At 45.2% G+C, this 23,801-nt stretch overlaps 1 protein-coding gene across 1 annotated transcript; it reads left to right on the forward strand.

Moving 5' to 3' along the window:
• Window positions 1-651: 651 nt before the first annotated feature.
• On the forward strand, window positions 652-20,050 carry LOC104167760. The gene is made up of 7 exons (XM_009708103.1): window positions 652-1,129; window positions 8,521-8,682; window positions 11,203-11,389; window positions 12,392-12,546; window positions 13,805-13,831; window positions 15,353-15,471; window positions 19,951-20,050. The coding sequence occupies exons 1-7, from the start codon at window positions 734-736 to the stop codon at window positions 20,048-20,050; spliced, it is 1,146 nt and encodes a 381-aa protein (XP_009706405.1). The 5' UTR covers window positions 652-733.
• The last annotated feature ends 3,751 nt before the right edge of the window (window positions 20,051-23,801 follow it).

A 23,801-nucleotide genomic window follows, 5' to 3' on the forward strand; every position in this document is an offset into this window, starting at 1 on the left:
AAAGGTATCTGGCTACATGTGTTGTTTTTCTACCTATCTACTAAATCAGAACTCTGCATTTATGACTCCCCCTGAAGGACGCTAGGGCTATGAAACACAACACTTCTATTGTAGCAAAGCCTACAAGAAAGCTTCGTATAGCTCAAGAAAAACAAATTAGGGCTGTCCCCCTTTGCCACCTTACTATAGACAGTTTTACATTTCACATCCCTCAGGGGTTGCACTAGCACTGAGTTTTGTAGCCCCTTGTGACTTTCTACTTGTTTTCATTTAAGCAGGTAAGAAGAGCCCACCTGCTGAGGACAAAGTTGTGTTAACACATATGAAGATACTGAGCAATGAAGGAATTCAAAACCCAGGGTTAATCCCAGAGGCTCCAGCTGACACAGCCTGCACAGTAGAGTCCCATCTCCCTGGTGCCAGCCTCCCACTGGACTGCCAGGGAAATCCAAATGCAGCAGCCACATCGGTGGATCCAAACAATACAGATGCCCCAGCAGGCACAAACTGTGTAGCCACGCTGCCTGACCTCAGTGCCTTTGAGTCCAAGTGCCGACTTCACAGATTCTCCAAATTTGAATCTGAGGATTCAGGAGTTGAATTGCCAAGCGGGGCTAATTCACCATCAACGCCTACGGGTTCAGAGAAGAGCTTTGTGCTTCATAGCAGAGACTCATTTTGTGACTCAGGCGTGCTTAGCACCTCTTCTTCTCCAGAAATTGACCATCTGATAATGAGAACGTGTAAAGAGCATGCCAGAAAAGTCAGCCACCAAGATCCAGAGAGCAAAAAGCAAGCTGAGTACTACAGCCAGGAGGCAGATGCTGTGCAGGGTCATACAGCTTCCCTTGAAGAATTCAGTGTCCCTCAGGAAAAAAGTCCTGATGAACATTTTGACCAGAGTGAAAGGCAATCTCTGGAAAAGGAACCTACCCCAGAGACAGACCTTCCCAGGGAAAGCACTTTTCCCACCACAGGTCCCATAGAAGAGCCAAAGACAATTGCTGACAATTTCCCTGAGAACTCTGGCAGCATGCAAGACCTTCAGACCCATGGACATCAGCTGAAGAAGTACCCCACAAGCGACAGTCTGGATGAATACATGGATGAATGCTGTAGACTGAGTGAGGTAAGAAACACTTAAACTAAATCTTAGAGCTAGGCCTGTCCAAATACCTCAGTCAAGGGTCAAGCTCTATTGTTCGTCACGAACTAGGACACATCTGAGTGAGTTAGAAAATCTCCCCTGAAACTGTTGGAAGCAGCAAATAATGGTAATTGATTCATAAGAGCTCTTTTCGTAGCAGTGAAATTCTGAAGTAATTCACATATATCGGGTCTGGGTAAGGATGACTAATGGCTCATGGAGCTCTGATGTTTCAAATAGCCCTAGATTAGAGGATGGACTTGATTCTGATTTTAAAATGAAGATTGTGAAGTTAGTCATCATCCTCTGATACATTGGATGGGGATCAGAACATAGTTTCTTTTTCAAGCTCAGGTTATTCCTGTTCCTGGGAACAGCTGGACTGCTGTTGGGGCACCAAAATTTGGAAAGAACTTGTCTAAGGGGTGGTTCATTTCTGTCCAGGCATGTCCTGTCCTCTTGAGCCAGCTCTCAAATAATGAGCAAGCAGGGACCTAACGCACAAATACAAATCTTTGTTGGGCTGAAGATGGAGAACTCATTTCAACTCACCAGCACAGCTGTGATGAACCAAACTGCAAAGACATAATTTCAGCAGCTTGTTCCACTGCAGACCCTCTCTTTTCCCCCTTGCTGGGTACACTGTGCCACTGACAGGAGAATTAAAATCCCTTCTGTGCACCTTCTCCCATAGTGGGTGCTTTGCCTGAAGCCCTGTGCTGCCGACATGCAGATAGATTGCTGCCTTGTCTGCCTGCTGCAGTGGCTTCCATGAACCAGCAAAGGAAAGGTCTGAGGAGATGATTCTTGACAGAGAGACAGACCAAAGAGCCCCATGAGCAAAGGGAAAGAAGAAGGGCAGACTAGGTGAAGGGGGTCACACAGGCACACCAAAAACATCAAACAGTGCATAATAAGAATTTATTTTGGGTGCATTGCATAATGGGAATTTCTTTTGGGGGGTTTCATTGCATGAATTGGAATGGGAGATGGGTGGGAGGAAGCCAAGTGACAAGTGCTGTGCATGTAATTGCACCATGACCTCTCTGCCCAGGCTCTGAACCATCAGTCGATGGCCTTCCTCTCCAGCATGCCAAACCCTCCCAAGCAGCAAGGAAGGTCAGAGATGACCCGTCTCTGTTAACATTGCATATTGAGGCAGTACAAGCAACACACGATCCAGCTGAGCAGCCTCTTCCTCCCCAGAGCTGCCTCACAGCAGAAGACAGATGTCTATTTTGTACGCTTCCCAAACAGTCAGCAACCTGACCTGTTGGCAGAGAGTTCAAAAAAGGACTGGAGCAGGAGGGTTTGACCACAAGGACACTTTATAAAAAGTTACCTAAATTCTCTGTCATACTCTGGAGGGTTTGCAGCCAGCTTGGTCTTGTCTGACAGCTCTGGCTGCCCACAAAATTCCTTTAAATCCTTTGTGAAATGGAGTCTTAGTTTCCCAAAACAGGGCATTTAAATAAACAAGAGAATAAATTAGAAAGAAGCTGAAGAGGAAATGAAGCTCTTGGTGGCTTATCTCTTCTCCTTTTTAATATCCTCACTGGCTAAGTGCTAAAGCTCTGTGCCCTAGAGGAGTTTTCTTTCTTTGTTTTTTGAGCTGTGTAAATACAGCTGTGACCTAGATGCTGGGGAAGTTTGCCCCTCTTCACAGAGCACCTCCAGGCTGCTATATCTCAAGAGCAGCTCTCTTCAAACTGCTGGGATGCCAGGTAGCACCCGAGCTGACTGGGGTAAGAAATGCCCGTGGCTGCTGTGCAGCCCTGCAGCTGCTGCTGCGCTGTGTGCCTCAGAGCACAGGGACAGCCTCCTGCAGCTGCAAAGCCTTCTGCCCTCACCAAACCTGCACAAGGTTGACCCGTCCTCACTGTCATACAACAGAGGCAGGACAGATGGAGACCCACTCAGAAACGGTGTCCAGGTGATCATCTGCCCATACAACTGACGGATGCACCTTGGTTCACACCAGCTGAGGCTCTGCTCCAGGGTTACTCTGTGGTTTTCACATTTGCCTGTAAGCTGTCCAAAGGAGCCAATCTCTTGTCTGTCCTGATGTAGTCCTAGGGACTCAGATACCCCTGGAAATGCAATCAATGTTGTCTGAAAGATAGCGGGCCAGTACAGGGTATTCCCACTCTGCTTGGCAAAGAACATGGCAAACCAAATTGTTCCATCGAATACATTCCTGCTGCTTTAAATTCATGTTGATAGAAATGCAGGAGTGCTTACACTGGCTTACATTTAATGCCAGGTGAGAGTATTATTTAATTATAGGTAACAGCAACTTCCTCAGTTCTGTTGCTGTTTTTGGGAAAACAACTTTCAAGTAACAGGAGAGCAGTTGAATTTCCCCAGCCCATCTGGCTGTGGCAATGCCAACAGTGCTGTGCTTGCCAGCACACCACAGCTGAGCAAGGATTCAGTCTCTTGATGAGGATGTCCCTTGATGTCCTCCTGGCCTCCCTCACTGCTGAGGCCACTTCCAAGAGAACAGGAAGGAAAATGCTGAAAAAGAGAGACTGAAAACGACCACACATTTTGACCTTTTGGATTCATTTGATGAATGGCTTTGGCTGAAAATATACATCAAATCATTTCAGTCTGCCATTTCTTAAACAAAGCTTTCTGATCTTTTGTTTTGAACTGTCGTTATTTTGAAATTTGCCTACATTCAGAAAGATGAAAGAAAGTGGAAGTTGTCAAACAACAAGTGAAAGAACTTTGAAGCCTAAATAAAGACATTTCCTTTTAAGCCAAATTAAACGTTTGGGATCAGTTTGAAGATACTTAGCTTTTGATGCTTTTGCTTTGCAAACACTTTCTCATGCTCCATAGAGTTTACATTTAAATCATACCCCTAGAAGAAGAGAGAGGGTGGGAGCATTGTCGTCATTAAATGAAAAAAAAAACCCAACATTATTCACACAGTGCTAATTATCTTGAGCTAAAGCAGTCAAAATACTTCTCTGCACAGAGTGGTACGGTTCAGTGGAAGGATAGGGCAACCTGTGATGGTCAGCCCCGTAGCTTGTGCGTGCCGCTCAGAGGAAACCAGAAGCTATCAGCAAGCGCAGCCCCTCCTGGATAGCAGGGTGGAGCTGTCAGAAATATACAGCACGATCCCTCTCTTTCCTGTTATTCACAAGGCTTTTGGTGCCGTCAGCTTCCAGTGACAAATGCTTCCCACTCAGCCAGTGGCGTCACTAATCAGTTCCTCCAAGCCCATGATGGGAGGTTTGTAATTACGTTCCTTGGCTGTCGGCACAGTGAGGGTACTGCCTCCATACGGGCCATGCTAATGGGGTGGGAGCAGGCAGTGAGGGTTCTACGGGAGGAGGGAGCATAGTATAACTCAAAACTATCCACAAAAGAAAGTGAAGAGCATTGCATGAAGCGCAGAAACCAAAGTCAGTGCAAGAAACATCAGTGAGTTCCTATCTGAATGAAAAGCAACTTCACCTGGAAGCTAGTCCTGCCCGTAAGCTTCAGCTCCTGCTGTCAGGTCCAGCCCAGGACAGTTTTCCATTGAACCCAGTTGAAGAAAATTTCATTGCATGCATCAAAGTAACAGATAAAGGCTGAAATGAGGGAGGACAAAGTGCTGATAAGATGATCAGAAATGCAGATTTTTATTATACCTGAATTGGACAAGAGGCTTGAAAACAACCGTCTGTCTTGCAGCTCCCACTGAACTTCAAACCTTTGTAGTGCTCAGATGCTGCAGAGAGCCCAATGTTACACATCCACAGAGGGACAGGCTCCCACCTCTGTGGCTCTGGTGGCTTCAGAGGAAAAATGTGATTTTACACCAGTCAAAAGATTGGCTAGAGGGTTCTAGATAAGCCAAAGCTCCCAGTGCAGATGCTGATCCTATATTTTTAAGCTTCCTAAATCTGTGGGGCAGCACAACTGTGATGGTTTATTGCCAGCTGAGCAGGGATACATGTACTGAAAACCTGTCCCCAAAACTTAGTCAGGTGAGCACTTGCAAGGGCAGAGATCTCTTTTTAGTTACATGGGTGTAAAGTCAGTGTAGCGCACCTTAACTCTGCAGGGTCAAATCCGTAATGGGACTAACTCAGCAGAGTATACTGAGAGTCTTGATTTCCTTTTCTTCCAGCTGAGGGTCTGGCTGAGTCTGATGTACCTGAAAGCAAAATCTGGCACCTATTTATACATTATATTGTTACTTTCCTAGTGCAACTTTAACCAGCTGACTCATAAATTGCATCTGTCTGATCCTCTGCACCTACACCTTCAAAAAAGTAGGTGAGACGTTTTTCCTTCTTCATAGGTTTCATCAACTCAAAAATGGCCACATGGCTTTTGTTCCAGTACTATCTGACAATCTCCATGTGGGGAATGGGAAAAATTTCAGTCGCGTTAGATGAATGTTTTGGGAAGCTTCAGCTGGGAGGACAGACACTGGAAGAGACTCATCCTGGAAAATGTTTGCAGTTTTCCTATAGTTGCTCACCCTCCACTGCTAGCATAAAACTATCACAGGTGCTGACAGGAAAATATTTAGACCAGAATGTGACAAAGCAGGATCTACGCTCCACTTGGCATGACCAGAAGATAGCGAAGGCTGTTTAGTTATTTCCAGTCTATGGAAAAGAAGGTCCTGGAAGAGTCCCTAGAGAGGCCCTCTCTGATCAATTGTTTTGGGGGCAACCAGCTAAATTAAATAACTTTTCTGTATTGAATGCCTGCCATATCTGAGCAATCCTGATGCTAATGGCCTTGTGGCGGGGCAAGGAAGGTGAAGCATCCCTCTTAAAAGCTTTTACCCTTGCGTGCTGACCACAGGTGTGTCTGGCCTGCAGGGATGGGCAGGCACTGGAGGCTCTGCCTGATTTGCCCTTCGCTCATTTGCACTTGCTGGGATCACTTCAGTAAAATGCAAATTAATTTCCTACTAAATAGCCCAAACTGCCTGCCCTGAGCAGCCTCTGAAGGATGGCCGTGAAACAGAGGCCTCCAGCATATTGAGTCCAACCTTTAGTGTGGTTTAGGTCCTCTGCAGGGGTAAATCCACCTTGGCCCGAGACCTGGAGCACCTGCTCTGCACCTTTTCCCTCTCATTTTCTGGGGACCTGTGTTTATTCTCAGGATTTGGAAGTTCTCTCTAACTTTTGCTAAAAGCCAGAGTTTCTCCATGCCTGCCCCAAACACACCTTTGCTTTTAAGTGCCTTCAGCGCTAGACACAGAGCCCTGGAAGTCAGGGCCGCCTTCTCCACCCCCTGCCCGTTTTGTCTAGCAGCTGTGAACACGAAGCAGGACCTTACAATATTAAGCACAATAAGGACAAATATGAACAAAAAGAATGTCTCTAACTGAAAGAGATCACAGTCAAATGCTTCATGCTTTCTCCCCACTCCTGATGTTACAGCCAAACATTTTACTTTATCCTCTTTTCCAAGAGCTCCTCCGTCCCTTAGAGTCTTTCTTTATGTTTCTACAGCTATAACAGGTTGGGTTTGGCTCACTGTCTCCTTAGGGCAATACAGACATGCCATCAGTCACTGCAACAGCAAACTGGCAGAAAGGCAAGGTGTTAAATGTATTAAAAGAGGGTACAGAGTGGCAGAAAGCCTACATTTTCAAGGATAACGATAAACTTCTGACTACCCATTTTGGGACAGCATAAAAAAAATGGCTACTCATTTGGGGACAGCTGAAAAGAGCCAGATTTTCAGAAGCTGATACTCATGTACTTTCTGAAAATCATGCTTCTGAAGCTCAGCACCCCTAAATCCCTAGCTGCTCTCAGATATGTTGGTTTTAGTGCTTTTGATTCAAGCTTTTCCCAGCAGACACCACGTAGGCTTTGTTCTCCCTGCAGGTTCTGGGGGGGGGGCTGCGCCCCTTCCTAGTGCACAGACACGCTAAGGACTCAGTTTTATGGCTGAGTAACCTTTGTCATGCCACCACTTCTGCAGGCTCTGCCTGAGAGGAAAATAAAAATCATGAATCTGAATGACTGGTTGGTTTGGAGTCACCACAGTTTTTCATACGATTTCATGTGACCTCTGTCCCAAACTCAGACACAAAAGCATCTGGACATAATAATACCTGTTTATAAATAACATTGTATCATCATTTGTTTAAAAAGAAGTAAATCCTAATGTTGATTATTTTTGAACACGCCATGAGCTTTCTGACATAATGAAAAGACAGGAAGAGTCCCAAGGCTGGCATTTCCCCAAAAATGTAGATTGTTGTGGGAAAGGAGACAGAGTAAGCTTCCTGCTTTTGTAGAGGGAACTTATTTTTTGAAGTAAGATAAACTTAGAGTGCTGCTTTTGTAAAGATCGAGGCTTATTTTACTTACTGATATCACATGCACATCAACAGGCAGCGCCAAGGTGGAAGTGAGTCTCTGCATGTATTTGTTAGCAGCACATTCGGCAGAGTCCGCTCACGGCACAGGAGGGGACAAGTGCTGTGCCCGGGGAAGTCCTGAGGCCAGAAACGGCGAGGTGCAGAGCAGGAGGCTGGGAACCACCATTGCCTTTCCTCTGCCACAGGATTACCGTCTGTCTCTGGCACTGCCCTCGGCTGAGCAGCAGTGAGCCTCTGCAGGTCCTGGGTGTGAAGAGACCAGTGGTACAGAATATCCTCCCATAGCCAGACAGCAAGCTTGATCCTGCAGACTTTCTTCAGGCATCTCTTAATGACTGAGAAAGTAGTAGCAGGGACATATGCTGGGATCTGCCAAAAACCAGCAGAAAGACATTCTTTCGTTTTGGCAGCTTGGTTCAGGCACACGTCCCTCTCATTCACCCGCCAGTGATGAGGGTCTGAGTTCAGCTGTGCTGTAATAGTTGCAGATTGCCAAAGGTAGACAAAATGTACCCTCAAGATGGTCACAAAGCAGCAAATCACTGCAACCTGCAGATATGTGCCTTTGGGTAGGAGCCAAGCTCAGCCTCGGTATACATTAAGTGCGACTTGCACTGAGGGCTATGGGCTAAGTGAGCCATACTAACCCCAGCCATCTATACCATACAGTAGAACTATATTGGTTTGTAAGGGTCCTGTGGCCAGTAAAAGACAAAAACTAGCCTGAGAGGTGGAACTAGAAACAGGCTGTCACAAAGTTTTCCACTGCGTCAGCCTGTGCTCAGTCAGAATAGTCCCTCCGATGGCGCATCTTGCTGAGTAATCCAGAAAAGATCTGTGAGCAAGCAAAGCAATGCTGTAGCTCAGATCTGGCTATAACCAAAGCCCCCTGCAAGAGGAAGCCTGAGTGTCTTTGCCATGGCCCACACAACTGTAAGGAGTGTGCTGAGCTCCCAACTGCTAGTAAGGATTGCTCTGCTGTTATTCCATGGTGCAAGATGCATTGTCATTGCAGGCGAACCAAGGTAACAGCAAAGCCCTGGGATCTGGTCTGGGATACCTGGAACACATTTGCCAACTGATTGAGAAGATTGGGCAGCTGCAGGAGCACAACCTGCGTCTCCAAAAGCAAGTGTGCAGCTTGCAGAAAGAGCAGAAGATGAGCCAGATAAAAGAGGTAAGCAGACATTCTAGTATCTTCCGTTACGTTACATACTCAAGGCCCAGATGGAAAGTTCCAAGTCTGTGTGAGGGAAGATGCTAATTCACTTGACCCCATACCCACCTGGGCTGGGTGCTCTGGTCTTCAGGAAGCCCTTGCCCACCACAGGGTGGGCTTGGGTTTCTGTTCTTGTTCAGATTTGTCTCCCAGATGTGCTTGCTTCTGTTCAGTTAAAAAGCATCCCTCTCACCTCATGTGATGGCCAGCTTGAAGTCAGTAGCTTTTACTTCTCTACAGCTGAAAACTTCCCCAAGAGCACATCTCCCCCTGTCAGTGCTATCAAAACAAAACATTTTCATGGACCTCCTTAGCAATTGTGTTTTGAATTAAAAGCTCTTTCTTTTCCTTCTGGTTTCAGACTGTCAAAATCCCAGAATTTTCCACAAAACAGACACAGTGGGAAAGAGAAGCAGTGGTACCACTACCCAACTCCATGCTCTCTTAGCGCTTGTGAGCTGCCAAATGAAGAATCTGTGACATGAAACATCTTAGTGTTCCCATTTGTCTTTTTTTATAAGCCAGAGCTAGCAGGGGAATTTGACTGAAATTTGCAAATAATTTCAGTGTCCCCCTAAACAGCATTTTTTTAGCTCCTGCATATTTTGTTTAGCTCTACCCCACCTCTGCTTCTCGGTTCTTTTTCTTTGGCCATCGCACCACGTTTCCAGCTTTTTTCCTCCCCTCCCTTTCTATTTATTTTATCACTCCCCAAAGGAACAGAAGAGGTTTGTCACACTCAGCTATTTCTTCATAGCCATGCTGTGGTGAGTCTTTTATTCTCCTGACAGCGTCATTTCTCCCCTGGTGCTGCTCTCACCTGCTGGGACTGGATCTGCAGTAGGTGACTGACTCCTCCTCAGAGCCAAAGCCAAGTTGTGAGTCAGGTTGCGAGCAGAGTAGCCGGTCATTTCCACGTACCCATCTCTCACGCTCAGAGGAATGCAGCCTCCTACATAGAGCCTGGGAATTGTTAACACATTTCCTGAAGCTTTACAACTGTGAGTCATTACTCAAAGTAACTCTTCCAAGCTGCAAATTCAAGGTCAAATCCTCATCTGGTATATGTGTCCCCTCCTCCCTGGCTCCCACTGAAATGAAAGGCACTGTGCTTTCACTTAAATATTTGAAACTTTGATCTTTTTGGTATTTTCCAAGATCTCTCAGCCACATTCATCCCATACTGTTCAGTGGGGAACTGGACCCCCCAGATGTAACATTCAGCACTTGCAACTGTGCTCTACAAAACTGCGTGCTCTCTCTCAGGTATCTCTCTTGTTCCTGCATCTCCTATATCTGAGCAGCTCTCCGTCATTTTCCTCTTCAGAGTCGTCACAGCCTCTCTGTGTAGAAGAGGAAGACTACTACTCCCATTTGCCATGAGACGTGGAGGCTGCAGTTCACATTGCATTTTGGAGAGCATTCTAAGGCTACTTTCCAAACCATGTTCGCTCTCCATGCAGACTATGAGCATGGAAAGGTTTCCATGCCCCAGACACAGCTAGGGAAGACACAATCCCCAGAGGAGATGGGCTAGTGTGGTATTAAGAGCTGCTTATGAGGACTGTAGATAGCCAGTGCTCCCAATGCTGTTCCTGAGAGCTGTACAGACATCGCCACAGAGACTGATGGCATTTCTATCCTGGGACACAAAGGGAACGCAGTTATTCTACAGCCTTTGCTTTACAAGGAAATCTTTAATGCTGTGGGTCAAAAGCAGCATCTTTCATCAGATTTTCAAAGCACCTCCCAAATGTATAGGTAATGCAAAGTGCCATGCTGCTGTGGCAACATATCTACATGAGGTCAATCGCTTGGGGGTCTCTAGAGGTGCTAAACTGATGTTGGCCTGTCCTGGTTCCAACACCACTAGACAGCTTGGTTCCCTTTCCGCTTCAGCTGGATAAAGCTCTCCTTGCTTCCTGCCCTACTAAACTCTTGTGCAACATGGTTGTGCAAGGTAGAAAATCTCCCCACCACACCAGCTACAGCAGAAGTACACCAGCTGAAGTAACACATTCAGTGAATCTGACTGGTAACATGCAAGTGAACTATGGCATCCCATCAATAAAAAAAACAAGATATTGTTGTCTGTGTGCATTCCAAACCAAATAACATTATCTTAAAATGCAAGTCACTGTTATAACACATCTGTTTGTTTACACAAATGCCTTAGCTGAGCAGCTCTGTATTTAGAAACTTGTATTCAATTCCTTCTGGGAAACAAACCCAAAAAGTGCTGAGTACCAGGCAATTTAAGTTAAACATCAATGACCCATGAAAAATCTATATTACCAACTCCAGGCTGCTCAGCCTTTGAGAGAATTAAATAATTTGTCTGGGTTCTGATGGGTCTCAGGACAAGGCTTGGCATCCCTGGGCTGGAATGATTGCAATTTGTCTGTACCATCATATCGCCCGGTTACCTTGGGCCGTTGCAGCCTGAGAGTCTGCATAATTTCTTTTTGTCTGGTGTAGGAGTACCTTCTGCAGCATTGCTCCTGTGGAGCTGCCAGTGTCTTCCTCAACTCGTACCAAGACGTGAAGACATTTTTTGCTGGAAGGAGCAGACCTCACAGCCTCTTGGTTCAGACTGGAAATCCTTCTGATCTTTCCATCATCCCAGAAATAGGAGTGAATGCTGAAAAGCTGAGCAGCTGCAATGGTGAGTTCAAATACTTCTAACCTACCCTCCTGCTTGCCACCAGTTGGTGAAATAAGCTGACCAGCAACTTCCTTTTCCCTAGGAAATGCAGATGAGAACAGAGCAAGGTGTTAGTGGAACTAAACCTTAGCTGGAAATCTAAGAGATGTGTTTTAAAATGCTTTGTCTACACCTAGGATTTTAACACTTGCTGCTTCACATGTGTGAATCAGAACTTTTTGCTCTGCAGCTGTGGCTACAAAGATTAGGACAAATGCATTATAAAATGGGTCTCTCTGTTGGAAACTTAGCATGCCTGAATGGGTCCATTAGTGGAGCCTCTCCATGTGGCTTTAAAATCCCCCCAGCCAAAGTAGGATTTGATCTAAGATGGAAAGCCTTATGCCTGTTGTTAGTTTCCTACCCTCTCAAGCAGGCACAGAACACGTTCCTGGAGGATGACTTATTCTATAGACCGAGTGGAAATAAGCCCCAGTTACAAGGCTTGGATCTAGAGACCAACTTTTCCAGAAGACTGAGAAAGACTGGGCTCAGCCTACCGATGATAAAGCCAGCTGAAAAGTCTGGATCCAATGTTAGATGTGAACCAGCCCACTAAGTGAGGCTGATATTAGTTTATTTGAAACCTTGGACTTTAGCCTGCCTCTAATACCTGGTGAAACACAGAACATCAGCACACCTCCTAGCAGGATTGAGTCAGAATGTAAAGGGTCTTTGGGATCTCTAGTGCTGAGGCTCAGAAGTTCTCTTTCCTGGCAGAGCAGGCCTGGAAGGAAAAGACCATGAGGAAGCCGTTAGAAAGTCCTGCCATCGTCAGACACTTTATTTGAGCATTTACTTTCCACTGCAGTGTGGCATGAAGACACATGGGGTCTCATCCCATTATTAAGTCCTTAGGGTTCTCATCCCATCTGGAGTCGCAGATTGCTGGCAGCACTGCTCAGAGGTCGTCCTAGCAGGACATGCTGAGAAATGTGAGCAAGTCCTTGCATTTCATTGCAGGAAGTGAGAGATACCCGGAATCAGGAAACAGCCAGCCGATGGTGGGGCTCAGGAAGTCGTCAAACAATAGGAACAACAAGGAGAATGAGTTCAGAGAAGCTGGTAGTATGGCTGAAGGGCAGGCTTTTCCATCAAAGGACCCTGCAGTAAGAAAGGTGAGTATTAGCCTTGGAGCCAGACTCTGAGTGGGACCTGTGGGAGAAGCCTGGAGAAGTTACGCTCAGGCAGATCAGACTGGGGTGCTGGGAGAACGAGCCAACTCTGTCTGCTACTGAACAGGGCTGGGGCAGTGAAGGCCAGGGTGCTCAGTGCCTCTCTGCTCCCAGCCTTAAATGAAGACAGTGGCTATGTCTTTATGCCAAGAAAGGTACAAACAGAGCGCTAGTGCAGGGGAGAGGAGCACTGCAGACAGCAGCATGGGCTTTAGTCTTCGCTAACTCGAGATAACTCAACACATGTACTCTGTCATAAGCATCTTCACTATTGCTGCTAGCGAGATTAAACCAAGCATGTATTCATTACCACATATAAAAATTTTAGCGGGTTAGTCCTTAGCTGGCAGCACTTACTACCAGACTGATAGCATGTCAGTGTAATTAGCTCCAGTTCCCAAAGTATATTTCAGGGAAACAGCGTCGCTGAAGTCCAAGGGAGCCAGGACGAATGCTTTTCCTCTCCCTTTCTTTCCCATTGTTTGTGGCTGCCTCAGCGCTTTCAGGTTCCAGTGGGGATCAGAAGTGCTGAAATGCCAGGGCAGAGGCTCTAATCAGAGTATTCCCAGCCCGACAGGAAAGAGGAAAGAGTAGGTCTCTCATGGGAAAGACCTAATGAAATTTCCACCTCAAAGTTGCAAACAGGTTGCAAATGCTTCAATGAACTTCAGAAACCAAATCAAGGCTGAATCTTTAAAGATGCCCTGTGCCTGATGCCCTGATGCTTGTGTCCAGCCATCTTCTGGAGTATGAGCATTATCTTAAGCACATGGGAAGCCCTGATGACTTCACAGGGCTGTGGAATCAAGATCCACACTCTTTAAACTGAATCCTTGTGCTCTCTTGTTACACCACACCTTAGTGTTGTCACTTAGTGTTGCATTTTGTACCTTGAGCATGAAATGCCGTATTTACTTCTGCAGTGCAGGTACTGTATGGGAATCCTGCTACACCAGTCCCCAGGCTACTAGGTCCTATACACATGAACTGGCAGTCTAAATACAAGAGAGGTGAGAGGTGGAGGAGGAAAGAAGGGATTATCACACATGCAAGGAACTGAATTGTAAAGAGATAAAGGACTTGACAAAGGCTATAGGTGAACTTCAGGGCAGAGCTGAGAACAGAGCCCAATCTGTTCCCAGCACTGTGAGATGGTCTCGCTGTCTTGTTATTTATCAATGTATTTGCCTTTTGTTTTTAGGGTCTGGACATCAGCAAGAACATCTCGGTATGTACTGCCTTTGCAGAATATATTTAACTTGTACCTGCATTATCACAGACCTAGCCCCTGTAGTGCACAGCATTATACATGAACAAAAGAGGTTCACTAACCCCTGAAGTTTACTATCGAAGTAACAGACACACATGTATTATGACTTACTGCATGTGGTCCGTTGTTCTCCCACCTCCATTGCAGACAACAGCTAGCTAGCCTTCAGGAATGGGAAACTGCTTAGGCTTTCTACGATATTAGCAGTGCTTGTTTTTTTGGGACAGCACCAGCACAATGAGGGACTAACTGCCGAGGCTTCCAAAACCCTTCCACAGCGTACGTTAATCCTAATAGTAAACACAAAGGTTTGATATTTGCATGAGTAAACAGTCTCACTTATGAGCAATTAACTCAATAGCACAAAAACCACTGTTGCAGTTTTCAGCTGAGCCCATGACCTCATCTGAAGTTTTGAACTGAAAACTTAGCAGAGCCCCAAGAAGAATTACCACAACAGGCTCTGCCTGGGCTGGTGCATGTGGCTGGGCAGACGCCAGGTTGTGCTCCCAAGGTGGCCACAAGTCATGGAGTAATGGCTCTGCTGGTGGCACAGCGGGAAGGCACCTCGGGACAGGGCAGAAGAACAATACCCCGAGCGTGACTATGGTTTGAGAACTTCACTGAATCGTTTCTCCCCATTACACTAGTCCTGGGGCATGATTTATTTTTTTTTTTTTTGTTCTAATCCCAAGGTTTTCCAGCCATTACTTTAGGAAATTTAAAACAATGTATCAAAAAACCATGATTTTTTTTGATGCATTGCTCCTTTTCAGTTCATGAGCCCAGCCTGGAGAGAACAAACATTAGGGAGAGCCTCATGAGACTCTCTGACCTCCTGATAATCTCTATTAGCATTTCAAATGTAAGTGCCCAATAGCTGTGGCTTGTGGACGTGACAGGGAAACAAAGGCTTGATCTCTTCTAATTCAAGTCTGCAAAAGTCACTGCATTGAAAAGGGCTGATACGATGCACCTGGCCTAACAGAAAGGAGAAGGGAGTCAAGCTTCTTTTTGGGGTTGTTTTTGTTGTAAACGTCCCCCTGGGTGCATGTGAGTAGGTAGGAAACCAAACTGATCCTTTCCTTTAGTACAGTATAACAATAAGGTAAAACGTGCCTTTAGGCAGCTACTCAGGACCCACCAGTGAAGCACCCTCACTCTCTGAAACCTTAAGGGAGAAAGAACAGCAGGGTCCTAGACACAGAAATGTTACCAAGCAAAATACAGAGGATGGTATTACTGACAGTTGATCCATCCTGTCTCGCTGTGTCCTATACAGGTAGAGGCTGGCCACTGAGCATCATTGCAGGGTGTTAAAAATTCTTTTGTGGGACCTGGCTCTTATCTGTCCAAAATAAAGAAGCTCCCCTCTTCCTACCACTCTGGAGTACCCCAAAGTATCATATGTTGGCTAGATAATATCTGCCAGCATCTAGCCTCTGGTCCTTCGAGATGTGGTTTCTTTTTGCTCCCTAGGGTGAGAGCCATCCGTGGGGGAGAATGAGAGATCTTATGAGGAAGACACGGCTGAAAAACCAGAACAAGCTGGGGCTGTCCTCTGCTGCTCTGAAGAGATCCTGCCCACAGTTGTACAGGTAAGGCAGAGCTATGAGAGATTTTCACTTAGTGTTGGGAGGAGGTGGTGGGAGATTTACCTCTGGTTGTTGCTGGCCAGAGAAGACCCTTCCTTACCTTCTCTCCATTGCGTATGGTGGTCCTGACCAGCACAGCCATTTGCTTCCTTAGTGCCCAGGTGCTCTAAGATCCCAACTGGGTAACGTTACCTGTGAGAAAAATGGAAACATTAGAGTCTATAAAAAAAAGATGCTTATCCCCAACAGCTGATGTCGACAATTAGCCAGAGCCATTCTATAACCTAATTATTTGTCTTTCTGCTCCCTCCTAAGCGTTACAGCCAAGGTTAATGCTTTTCTCTCTCTACCTTCAAACCTTTCATCCAGTGGAACAGTAACCCATAGTGCATCTGATGTGCGTTGACATGGGACGGTCAGGATCAGCTGGAAGGTTTCCTGTCAGAGGAAGGGAAGATGAAGTCTGCCGAGTGTGTGCTCATGGGTGGGACTTGTTGCTGTAGATGAACATTTGGGTCAAGCATGAGGTCTCATTTCTATTAAGAGATCCGTGCTGGTTCCTTGGGCAAGTTTGGCTACCAGGCTAGTTACAGCCTGGCCTCTGAGCTGTACAGTGTGGTACATGTCTGTTGGAGGTGATGACAGTGCTGCCAGTGCTGCCAGCTACCCCTTGCACAGGTATTACCTGTGTGCTTGCCAAGTCCTCCCAGCTGGTCTGGTGAATTTGGGGTGTTTGTAATCAGGTAACAGGAAGAGCCTGGGTATCTTACTCGCCAAAGCAGGAGCATTACGTGGAGCTGTGCACCTCCCTGTGTTTTTTCAGCTGAGGTCTCAGTAACTTTGAGCGAAACAGCTCAAATATGCTTAAGCCCTCAGGTTTTAGAGGAGGTGATGGTGAGGACACAGCAGTTGTTTAAGCACTCAGGAATGTCTCATTGTTCCCCTTAGACAGCCTGTACCTACCTTAAGAAATGCATAAGGGAACTGGGAATTTTGTAATTACAGCTGGAAAAAAACCCCTCTGAAGTTCATGGACTGATTTTTCCAGCTGGGAAAAGCTTGGTTGGGGCCCAAGCACACGTAACAAGTGAGTTTCCTCCTATTGTTTGGGAAACTGAAAGAAACACAAAGCAGAAAGAGATCAAACAGTTCCATCTAAAATAGATGGTGAACCAGCTGGGGAAAAAATAAAAATGCTTGTGAACCTTCCCTCTAAACCTGAACAGAACCAGGACTTTATTTGGGCTTCAGAAAAGTCCTGTCTCTGTAACCTCCCGCTTGACCCTTTCTCTGCAGCACTGAGGACACTGCCAGTGCTCCCTGCGTGAGAATTGCAGGCTAGGTCCTCAGCTGGCTAAATCAATGTACTTTCAGTGAAGGACCAGCCCAATAGCTCCTAACAGTGCTACTTTGACACGTATACTGGGCAGGTACTACTGTCATGGAAATGCTGTATGATGAGATGCCAAAAGAATGATTTTTTTTTACCTGGCTGTAACTGGGCAGCCCCAGAGATCTTGTACGCTGATTTCTCCAGGGTGCTTTCTGTAGCTGATGAATGGCCTTCCCTTTTATTTCACTAACTTTCTTCTCCCATATATCTACATAAACCCCTTGCCTCTACTCATAGCCCTTATCTCCCTCCATTTCCTCTTCTGCTTCCTAGCTCTTACTCCCCAGCCCTATCTGTATTTGCTTTTGCTCTTTTTACCCCACACCCTGCAATAGCAATGCACTGACACTGGGCTTTTCTCCGGTGCCTGGAAAAGCGGGGCCCCTTACTCCTATGGCATTTTGGATACATAGTTGCCCTTAGGCTCCTTTGAAATAAAAAGGTAGGCTTGGTGGATCAATGACAGCCCTGCAAATGCTGCTGGACAAAAAGCCAAGCCCTTCCTACAGCGATACCAGAGTAGTAAAGCAAGAAAGTCTCACTTGTCTGTGGCTTTGGCAAAGCAAACATTGAAGCCTTGATACTCTCAGCATTCAAAGCCACTGTCTTTGTTACGATTTATGAAACATGTTTGTCCTGGCTCCTGGTCCTGTTTGTAAATGCAGGCATATGGAATTGGCTGGCTTCTGCTTACACGGGCTTCCTTGGGCTCAGAGACATCTCCCAAGGTCTTGAACTGGAACAGGTTGGAGCCTGGTGCCCTGTATTAACATACAGCTCTGAAGGAAGCAGAGATTTGTTGTTTTTGACACCCAGTCCCACTTGAGTCATTCGGGCAATTAGAAAAAGACTCTTTGGTTTTGTTTTTTTAACTGGGTCAAAGCAAATCCCTTTTCATGCTCCTACCCTGTGTGTGATGAATGATCTGCTCCAGGGCTGTTTTGTTTTTCTTTTCTTTCTTCTTTTGTGGATGTCAAAAAAAAAAAAAAAAAAAAAAATACTCATAGTAGAGAGAGAACTTGGTTCTTCCAGCAGGAGAGAGGGGGGCCTGCCAAGGTAAACATACTGGCACAAGACTCGGTGGTTTGTCATACATTGTTCTAAACAGGCTCAGGTTTTCATTTCATTTTCTCCTTCCTTCTAGTACATTTACTCCTGCAAAGCAACATCTTACTTTGTGCAAAGGGCCAAAACAGGCTGATGAATGACTTGATCATGGTGCTATGAACTTAAGCAGCACATGGACCTGGATCTGACCTATGGCAGGAAAAGTAGATTTCTTCCCAAATCATTGCAGAATGATCCTTCCGCAAAGAGGAAGGAACTTACTTCCAGCTCAAATGACCGCCAAGACAAGAACTTTTTGCTTTTCCACTGTGACTGGTTTTAGTCACAGAAAACTGTTCTGAAATGATAGTGGAGCATCATAGGGTCAAATACTTGCCCTCATTAAACAATTACAGTCTGATGCTGCTTTGAACTGTAAGGAAAGAATCTAGCCTGGCCTTTGAAAGCTGGGGTGCAAATTCTGCAGGAGCCTACCTTGATCAATTTATTGCCTCTACGCTGGCGCTTCATCTGACATCATAAAGTGCATGAAGCTGTCTATGGCTAGAAGGGCGTTACAAATGATCTCCAAAAATCCAGGGTCAAGGAGGAGCGCATTAGCGCCTTCATATCGTTTTTCCTTACTTTCCCGAGCTCCCTTTGGGGACAAATAGATGAGACACAGTCTTCCGCTACTTGCTGTGACTGCTGCTGGGTAGCAGACTGGCCCAGCAGTTGTTCCAGCCCTGGCAGAGATACAGAGACAGCCATCTCAATGAAATGTGCTCAGAAACTTTTCCTGATGCTATCCCCAACCCCTTTCCAGGGCAGTATCTAATTTGGGAAGCTTTGGGCAGTCCCAGCCTGGCATTCCTATGCAGACACACGCACTTGTGTATCTGTGGGAGTTGCAGCTTTAATATAGCTGTGTGGGAATAAGCTAACCTCAAATTATGGTATCTTTCATGGTGAGGATGCTAGTTTCAGTTTGACAGCCAACAAAATCTTGCTGCTCTGTAATGACTACTTTGTGGTTAGGGTGAAGTAAGTTAGGAGAGACAGTGAAATTCTAACATTACAAAACGCCATCTTAAGTATTGCATAGCAAAGGCTGAAAAGGGCCCTAGAGCCTCAGACCCAGGTCTGAACACGCTGCTCTTCACATGGGAAGTTACTAGCAAGCGAGATCTCTGTGCTCAGGGTTGAGATGCAAATAAAGAATTAAAGAATAACATCAATGCAGAAGTTTGACCATTCCACTGTAAAAGAATTAAGAGCTGAACAACAACAAAAACCCCATACAATGTTTAAATTTTAAAAAAACAAATTAGTAGCTGGCAAAATAGTCTGCACCACATCAGTCAGGACTTTGAGCTGAAAAATTTTTCAGCTCAAAGATTTGAAGTCAATAGCTATTACTTATTTATTTTCTATAAATAGCTTTGAAATATTGCATTAAAAAACCACAAAATTGCAGATTTCTTTCTTAAACATCAACTATTTTTAAGAAGTGTTCCAAAAGGTTTGTCTTTCATAAGTCCTGGAGACCTGAGTTAACTAAACCATTACAGTCAAACAGGATGCATTACACTTATTTCAATCATATGTAATAAATAATGAACAAAAAATTAAGCTGGAGACAGTCCACAGCAGCTAGCTTAGTGTTGTTCTTCAAAACATCTCATTTCCTACTTAGTACTTCAGGCCAGAATTTTTAACTTTCCTGTAACATTCACCCACCAGTTTCTTCCCCTTGCTTCCAGCTAGGCAGAAAATACTAATTGCTCTCAACAAAATGATGTTTGTGTCCATCCATTACCTTGTGACTCCATGCCAAGTGCTGCGTTTTGTAGCTTTCTCTTTTTTGGATGCTGACACAAATATTTGGACAGCATCTGTTTTGGAATTTCAGTCTGGAGAGGGGGAAGCTGTTTTGGGTGCAGCTTGGATGTTGGGTACATACGCACAGCATATTAACGCTAAAAACACAGCTGCGTGTTCTGACCACGGTCAACTTTAATTGTATTTTTCCATTTGTTAAGGCCAGATACTATGTCTTCAGAGCTGAGGAAAACTGAGAGGAACTCCATGATTGTTCTGGGGCAAAATACAAAGAATGAAAACATGTGGCCTTTCGGATAACCTGAATCAAATGGAACAAGGTAAAATAAGTAAAGCAGCATGTGTTTCTTTGTGGGCTGGGTTGGTGGGTTTTTTGCCTCTTCTCAGCACAGAAATGAGACACTCCTGTTCCTTCATCCAGGCATGCTCCAACACACAAAGACAGGAACAGGTCAAATTTTTGAAGTTCAAATTATATGGATTTATGCCAGCTGAGGACTGTCCCATATACTTTCATTTTAATAGTCCTCTACTTTAAAAAAAAAAAACTCTCACAATTTAAAGGCATCTGTAGTCATATAGCCTATATCATGCAGCCTTTTTGCAAGAAGTACAGCAGCAAATTAATTTATCTGCAGTCAGTCAAAAGACTCCCAAATAGTAAACCATCCAGATCTCTTGGGAAAGAGACAACTTGCCCATAATGAAGACTAAAAGAGAACCAGGCTCAGCCTCATCTTCCACCTTCCCAACTCAGCCCACGGGTTAAATATAGAGAAATCCTTTCTAATCTTTCATATTCATTGCATGTTTCTGTTTCAGAAAGGCGAAATGGGAACACCAATGGACACAAAACTAAGCAGCCCAGAGTTACTTACCTGCATCCTACAGTTGTCAACAGAGCAGCTCTGATTTGAACATTGGAAAGGGAAGAGGGAATGGGGAGGTTGAGAAGGGTTTGTGGACAGATGCATGCTCAGCTATGTATGGCTTCGCTCCTCAATCTGAAATATACTTACAAAAGTCAAGCCACAGATGAAAATTGCTGCTAGCATCTTGGCAACAGAAACAGAGACTTTTAAGTAAAGTTTGGAAATTCTTCCTCCTGTCTGGGTTAGGAACAGAATTACCCGAAACACTGAAGCTTTTAAATTATCATTGCTTTTTGGAGATCTTCTCCAGATGAAATAAACTTAAGCTTTATGGGACACAGCAGCATCTAGAAGAGTGCCAAGGACTCTGCCTGGTGCAGAAGCGGCTGTTGGAAGGACAGCCTCCTCCCTTTGGGGGGACCGAGTTGCAGTCTCTGCTTGTCCCCAACACAGCTCCTCCCTTCAGAGCAGCATCTGGCCAGCTGTGCCATTTTACTGGCATCAAACAGGAAAACCAAGACTTCCTATAAGGCCATTCCTGAATCCACCACTACTTTCTAATCCTGTGGGCCTGCTCCTGCAGAGGCCCCTCGACTCCAGTGCTACGCTACAGAGAAGGTGGGATCATGCAGGTTCACTGCAGAGACCAGAGCGAGGGGCACTGCAGGAATCAGCTTTTTGAGAGACTGGAGGGTGCATCCAAGGCAACACCTCAGCTTCACCAGGCAGCTCAGCTCTTGTGCTATCAAACTTTTGAGGGGGAACCAGGCTTAAATTCCTACTTTTAAGTTACAAGTTAAGTTCTCTGGCTGTGCAGGTGGGAGCCTGAGGCTGTAAGGTGGGATAGGCATGCTGCTGTACGGCTCAGCCTGTGCTGTCTCTGCTGGGAAAAGGCAAGAGGGAGAGCAGAACTGCAAGGAAGAGTTATGCAAATATGTACATCCTTTATAAGATGCTTCTCTTTTGGGCCACATTAACAACTGTGTAACACTATGGCCATGTTTAGTGGCTGCCTTATTGCTACATGTCCACTGATTCCAGACTCAAGGGACAGGCAGTGACATGCTTCTGAAGGTCCTGTGGTTGCAGTAGTCTGCACACCAGCTCTTAGTGGTACTAGCACAATTAATGCACATGGAGTAAAGATTTAAATAAACCAACTTCACCTCTTGTTAAAAGATTATTCTACCCCCTAAATTACAATATAATTGCAAGTCAGGCAATTGCTGTTTAAAAATCCCTCCCCAACCTTGCCTGGGAACCAAGATTTGAGAAGCTGGCAGGAATTTCACATAACCAAGCCTTTCGGTAACAGATGCTTCTTCCCTCCTCACCCAGATCAGCTGGAGCACTTGGAGTCCTCAAAAACCAGAGCAGGATCTCTTCTGAGATTCAAAGCACCCCAACCACACTCCCAGGGCAGCTGTAGTTTGCAGGGGTGAGTGAAGGCAGCAGCCCAGGCCTGGTTCTCCAAGTACTCAGAAGGGTTGTTACTATCTGTACTTAGCACCTCCAAAAAAAAAAGTCAAACCCACAACCCCAGTTAAAAAAAACATGGCCTGTGCTGACTCAAAGTTAGCAGCCTAAAGTAGGTGCTGTGTATAATGAGTTGTAGCTACTGCAGGACTTGGTTATTCACTGTATATCTTGCTAGCTTCAAAGCTAGAAAGTTATAACTTAATTATTCTGTGAATAGTCTGTATATCTCCATAAATACAGGGGACTAAAATCCTGCATTACCTTATACCCTCCAGCTTTACAGGGACTGTAAGGAATGTGAATCAGTGCAAACTGAATTTAAAGTGTTTTAAGTTGTAGCATCATGAACTGGTATTTCCCACCACCACCTCCATTCAACATTATAGGTTTTGGTTTTTGTTTTTTTTTTTTTTTTTTAAACTACAATCAGCTAGCACTCTTTTTTTATTACAGCATTATATGAAATATATTCATGTATTTTCAGAAATAAATATATTTATAACATGTAACATACTGTATAGTTCTCTACTCCAGGATGCATTGTAATACAAGTATAAGAAATTTAATAAAAGCATCACTATGACAATTGTTTTTAGATATTTCAATGAACACCTGTGTTGTAGTATAGCAACTGCCACACATTTAATGTTTCAGGTGAGCATAGCTGGTTAAGAAAGGAATTGTTACCTCCAAGATTTTAAAGAACTTCTTTAGCTCTGGCAAAGCAGCAAGTTTGCTCTTTTGAGGCTGGTGCTGTCCTCAAAGATCCAGAGAGCAAGGAGAGCCTTTAGAAAGTTCAAATACAGGCAAGCATAGATGTTCATTTGGAACAGCTCTTTGTTAGGTGCTGTTGCTCGGCTTTGCTTCCAAAGCCGCAGAGAGGGCACATATAGCAGGGCAGCACACACCACTTCCAGAGGAAAGGGCGATGGCACTGGGGACAAAGTGTGCTGATGCTTAGCATTATGTTTCTTTCTGAAAATCTAGGTTCATTAGCAGCACTGTACAACAGCCTCAACTGACAGGTGCTGGCTAGCCTCAGGGCTGGTTTTCCTCAGCTTCTTCATTCACAGCCCATGGCACCCTCCTGGACAGAGCAGCTTTCCTTTATCTGCAGGAGTCTAAGCTAATGTCTACAGCAACCCACAACACCTTTAGTTCAGCTGTATAACCAGGCACTATGAAGTGAAGCTAAAGAGGGTGCTGAGACAAGAAGTCACATGCAATTACTCAAAAGAAAGTAAAGGAGAAGAGTTAGAGACTCAACTAAAGAAAGTAGAAGCCTAGGAGAAAAAAAAGCCAGAAATCCACCTATGAAGGCAGAAGGAAAAAAGTACACTTCTGCAAGAGAGAAAATTGCAGAACAGAAGAGCCATGAAAGCCACTAAGACCCTGGTGGAGAAGGAGAACGGGCTAGGAAGAGGGTGACAATGAACCAGAGGAAGAAGCCTCCCCATTGCCTAGCTTTCACCCTGTGCCAGTGCTTCACAGACAACTTGCATCCCACTGCTGCTCATGCCCTTCCCCTCCTGCTAGGGACCCCAATAGCAAGCCTTAAGGCACAGAAGACTTCCCAGAGTGGATGAGGGACTTAAGTTCATTTCTCTCCTCACCCATGTCCACTTATCACTGCCTGCACCCTACACTAAGCAGCAGGTCCATTGCAGCAAGATCCAGCTCTGCACCAGAAGGGATGGTCC

The sequence above is a fragment of the Cariama cristata genome, unplaced genomic scaffold, assembly GCF_000690535.1.
Source record: "Cariama cristata isolate BGI_N322 unplaced genomic scaffold, ASM69053v1 scaffold31829, whole genome shotgun sequence".
In the NCBI taxonomy this organism is placed as follows: domain Eukaryota; kingdom Metazoa; phylum Chordata; class Aves; order Cariamiformes; family Cariamidae; genus Cariama; species Cariama cristata.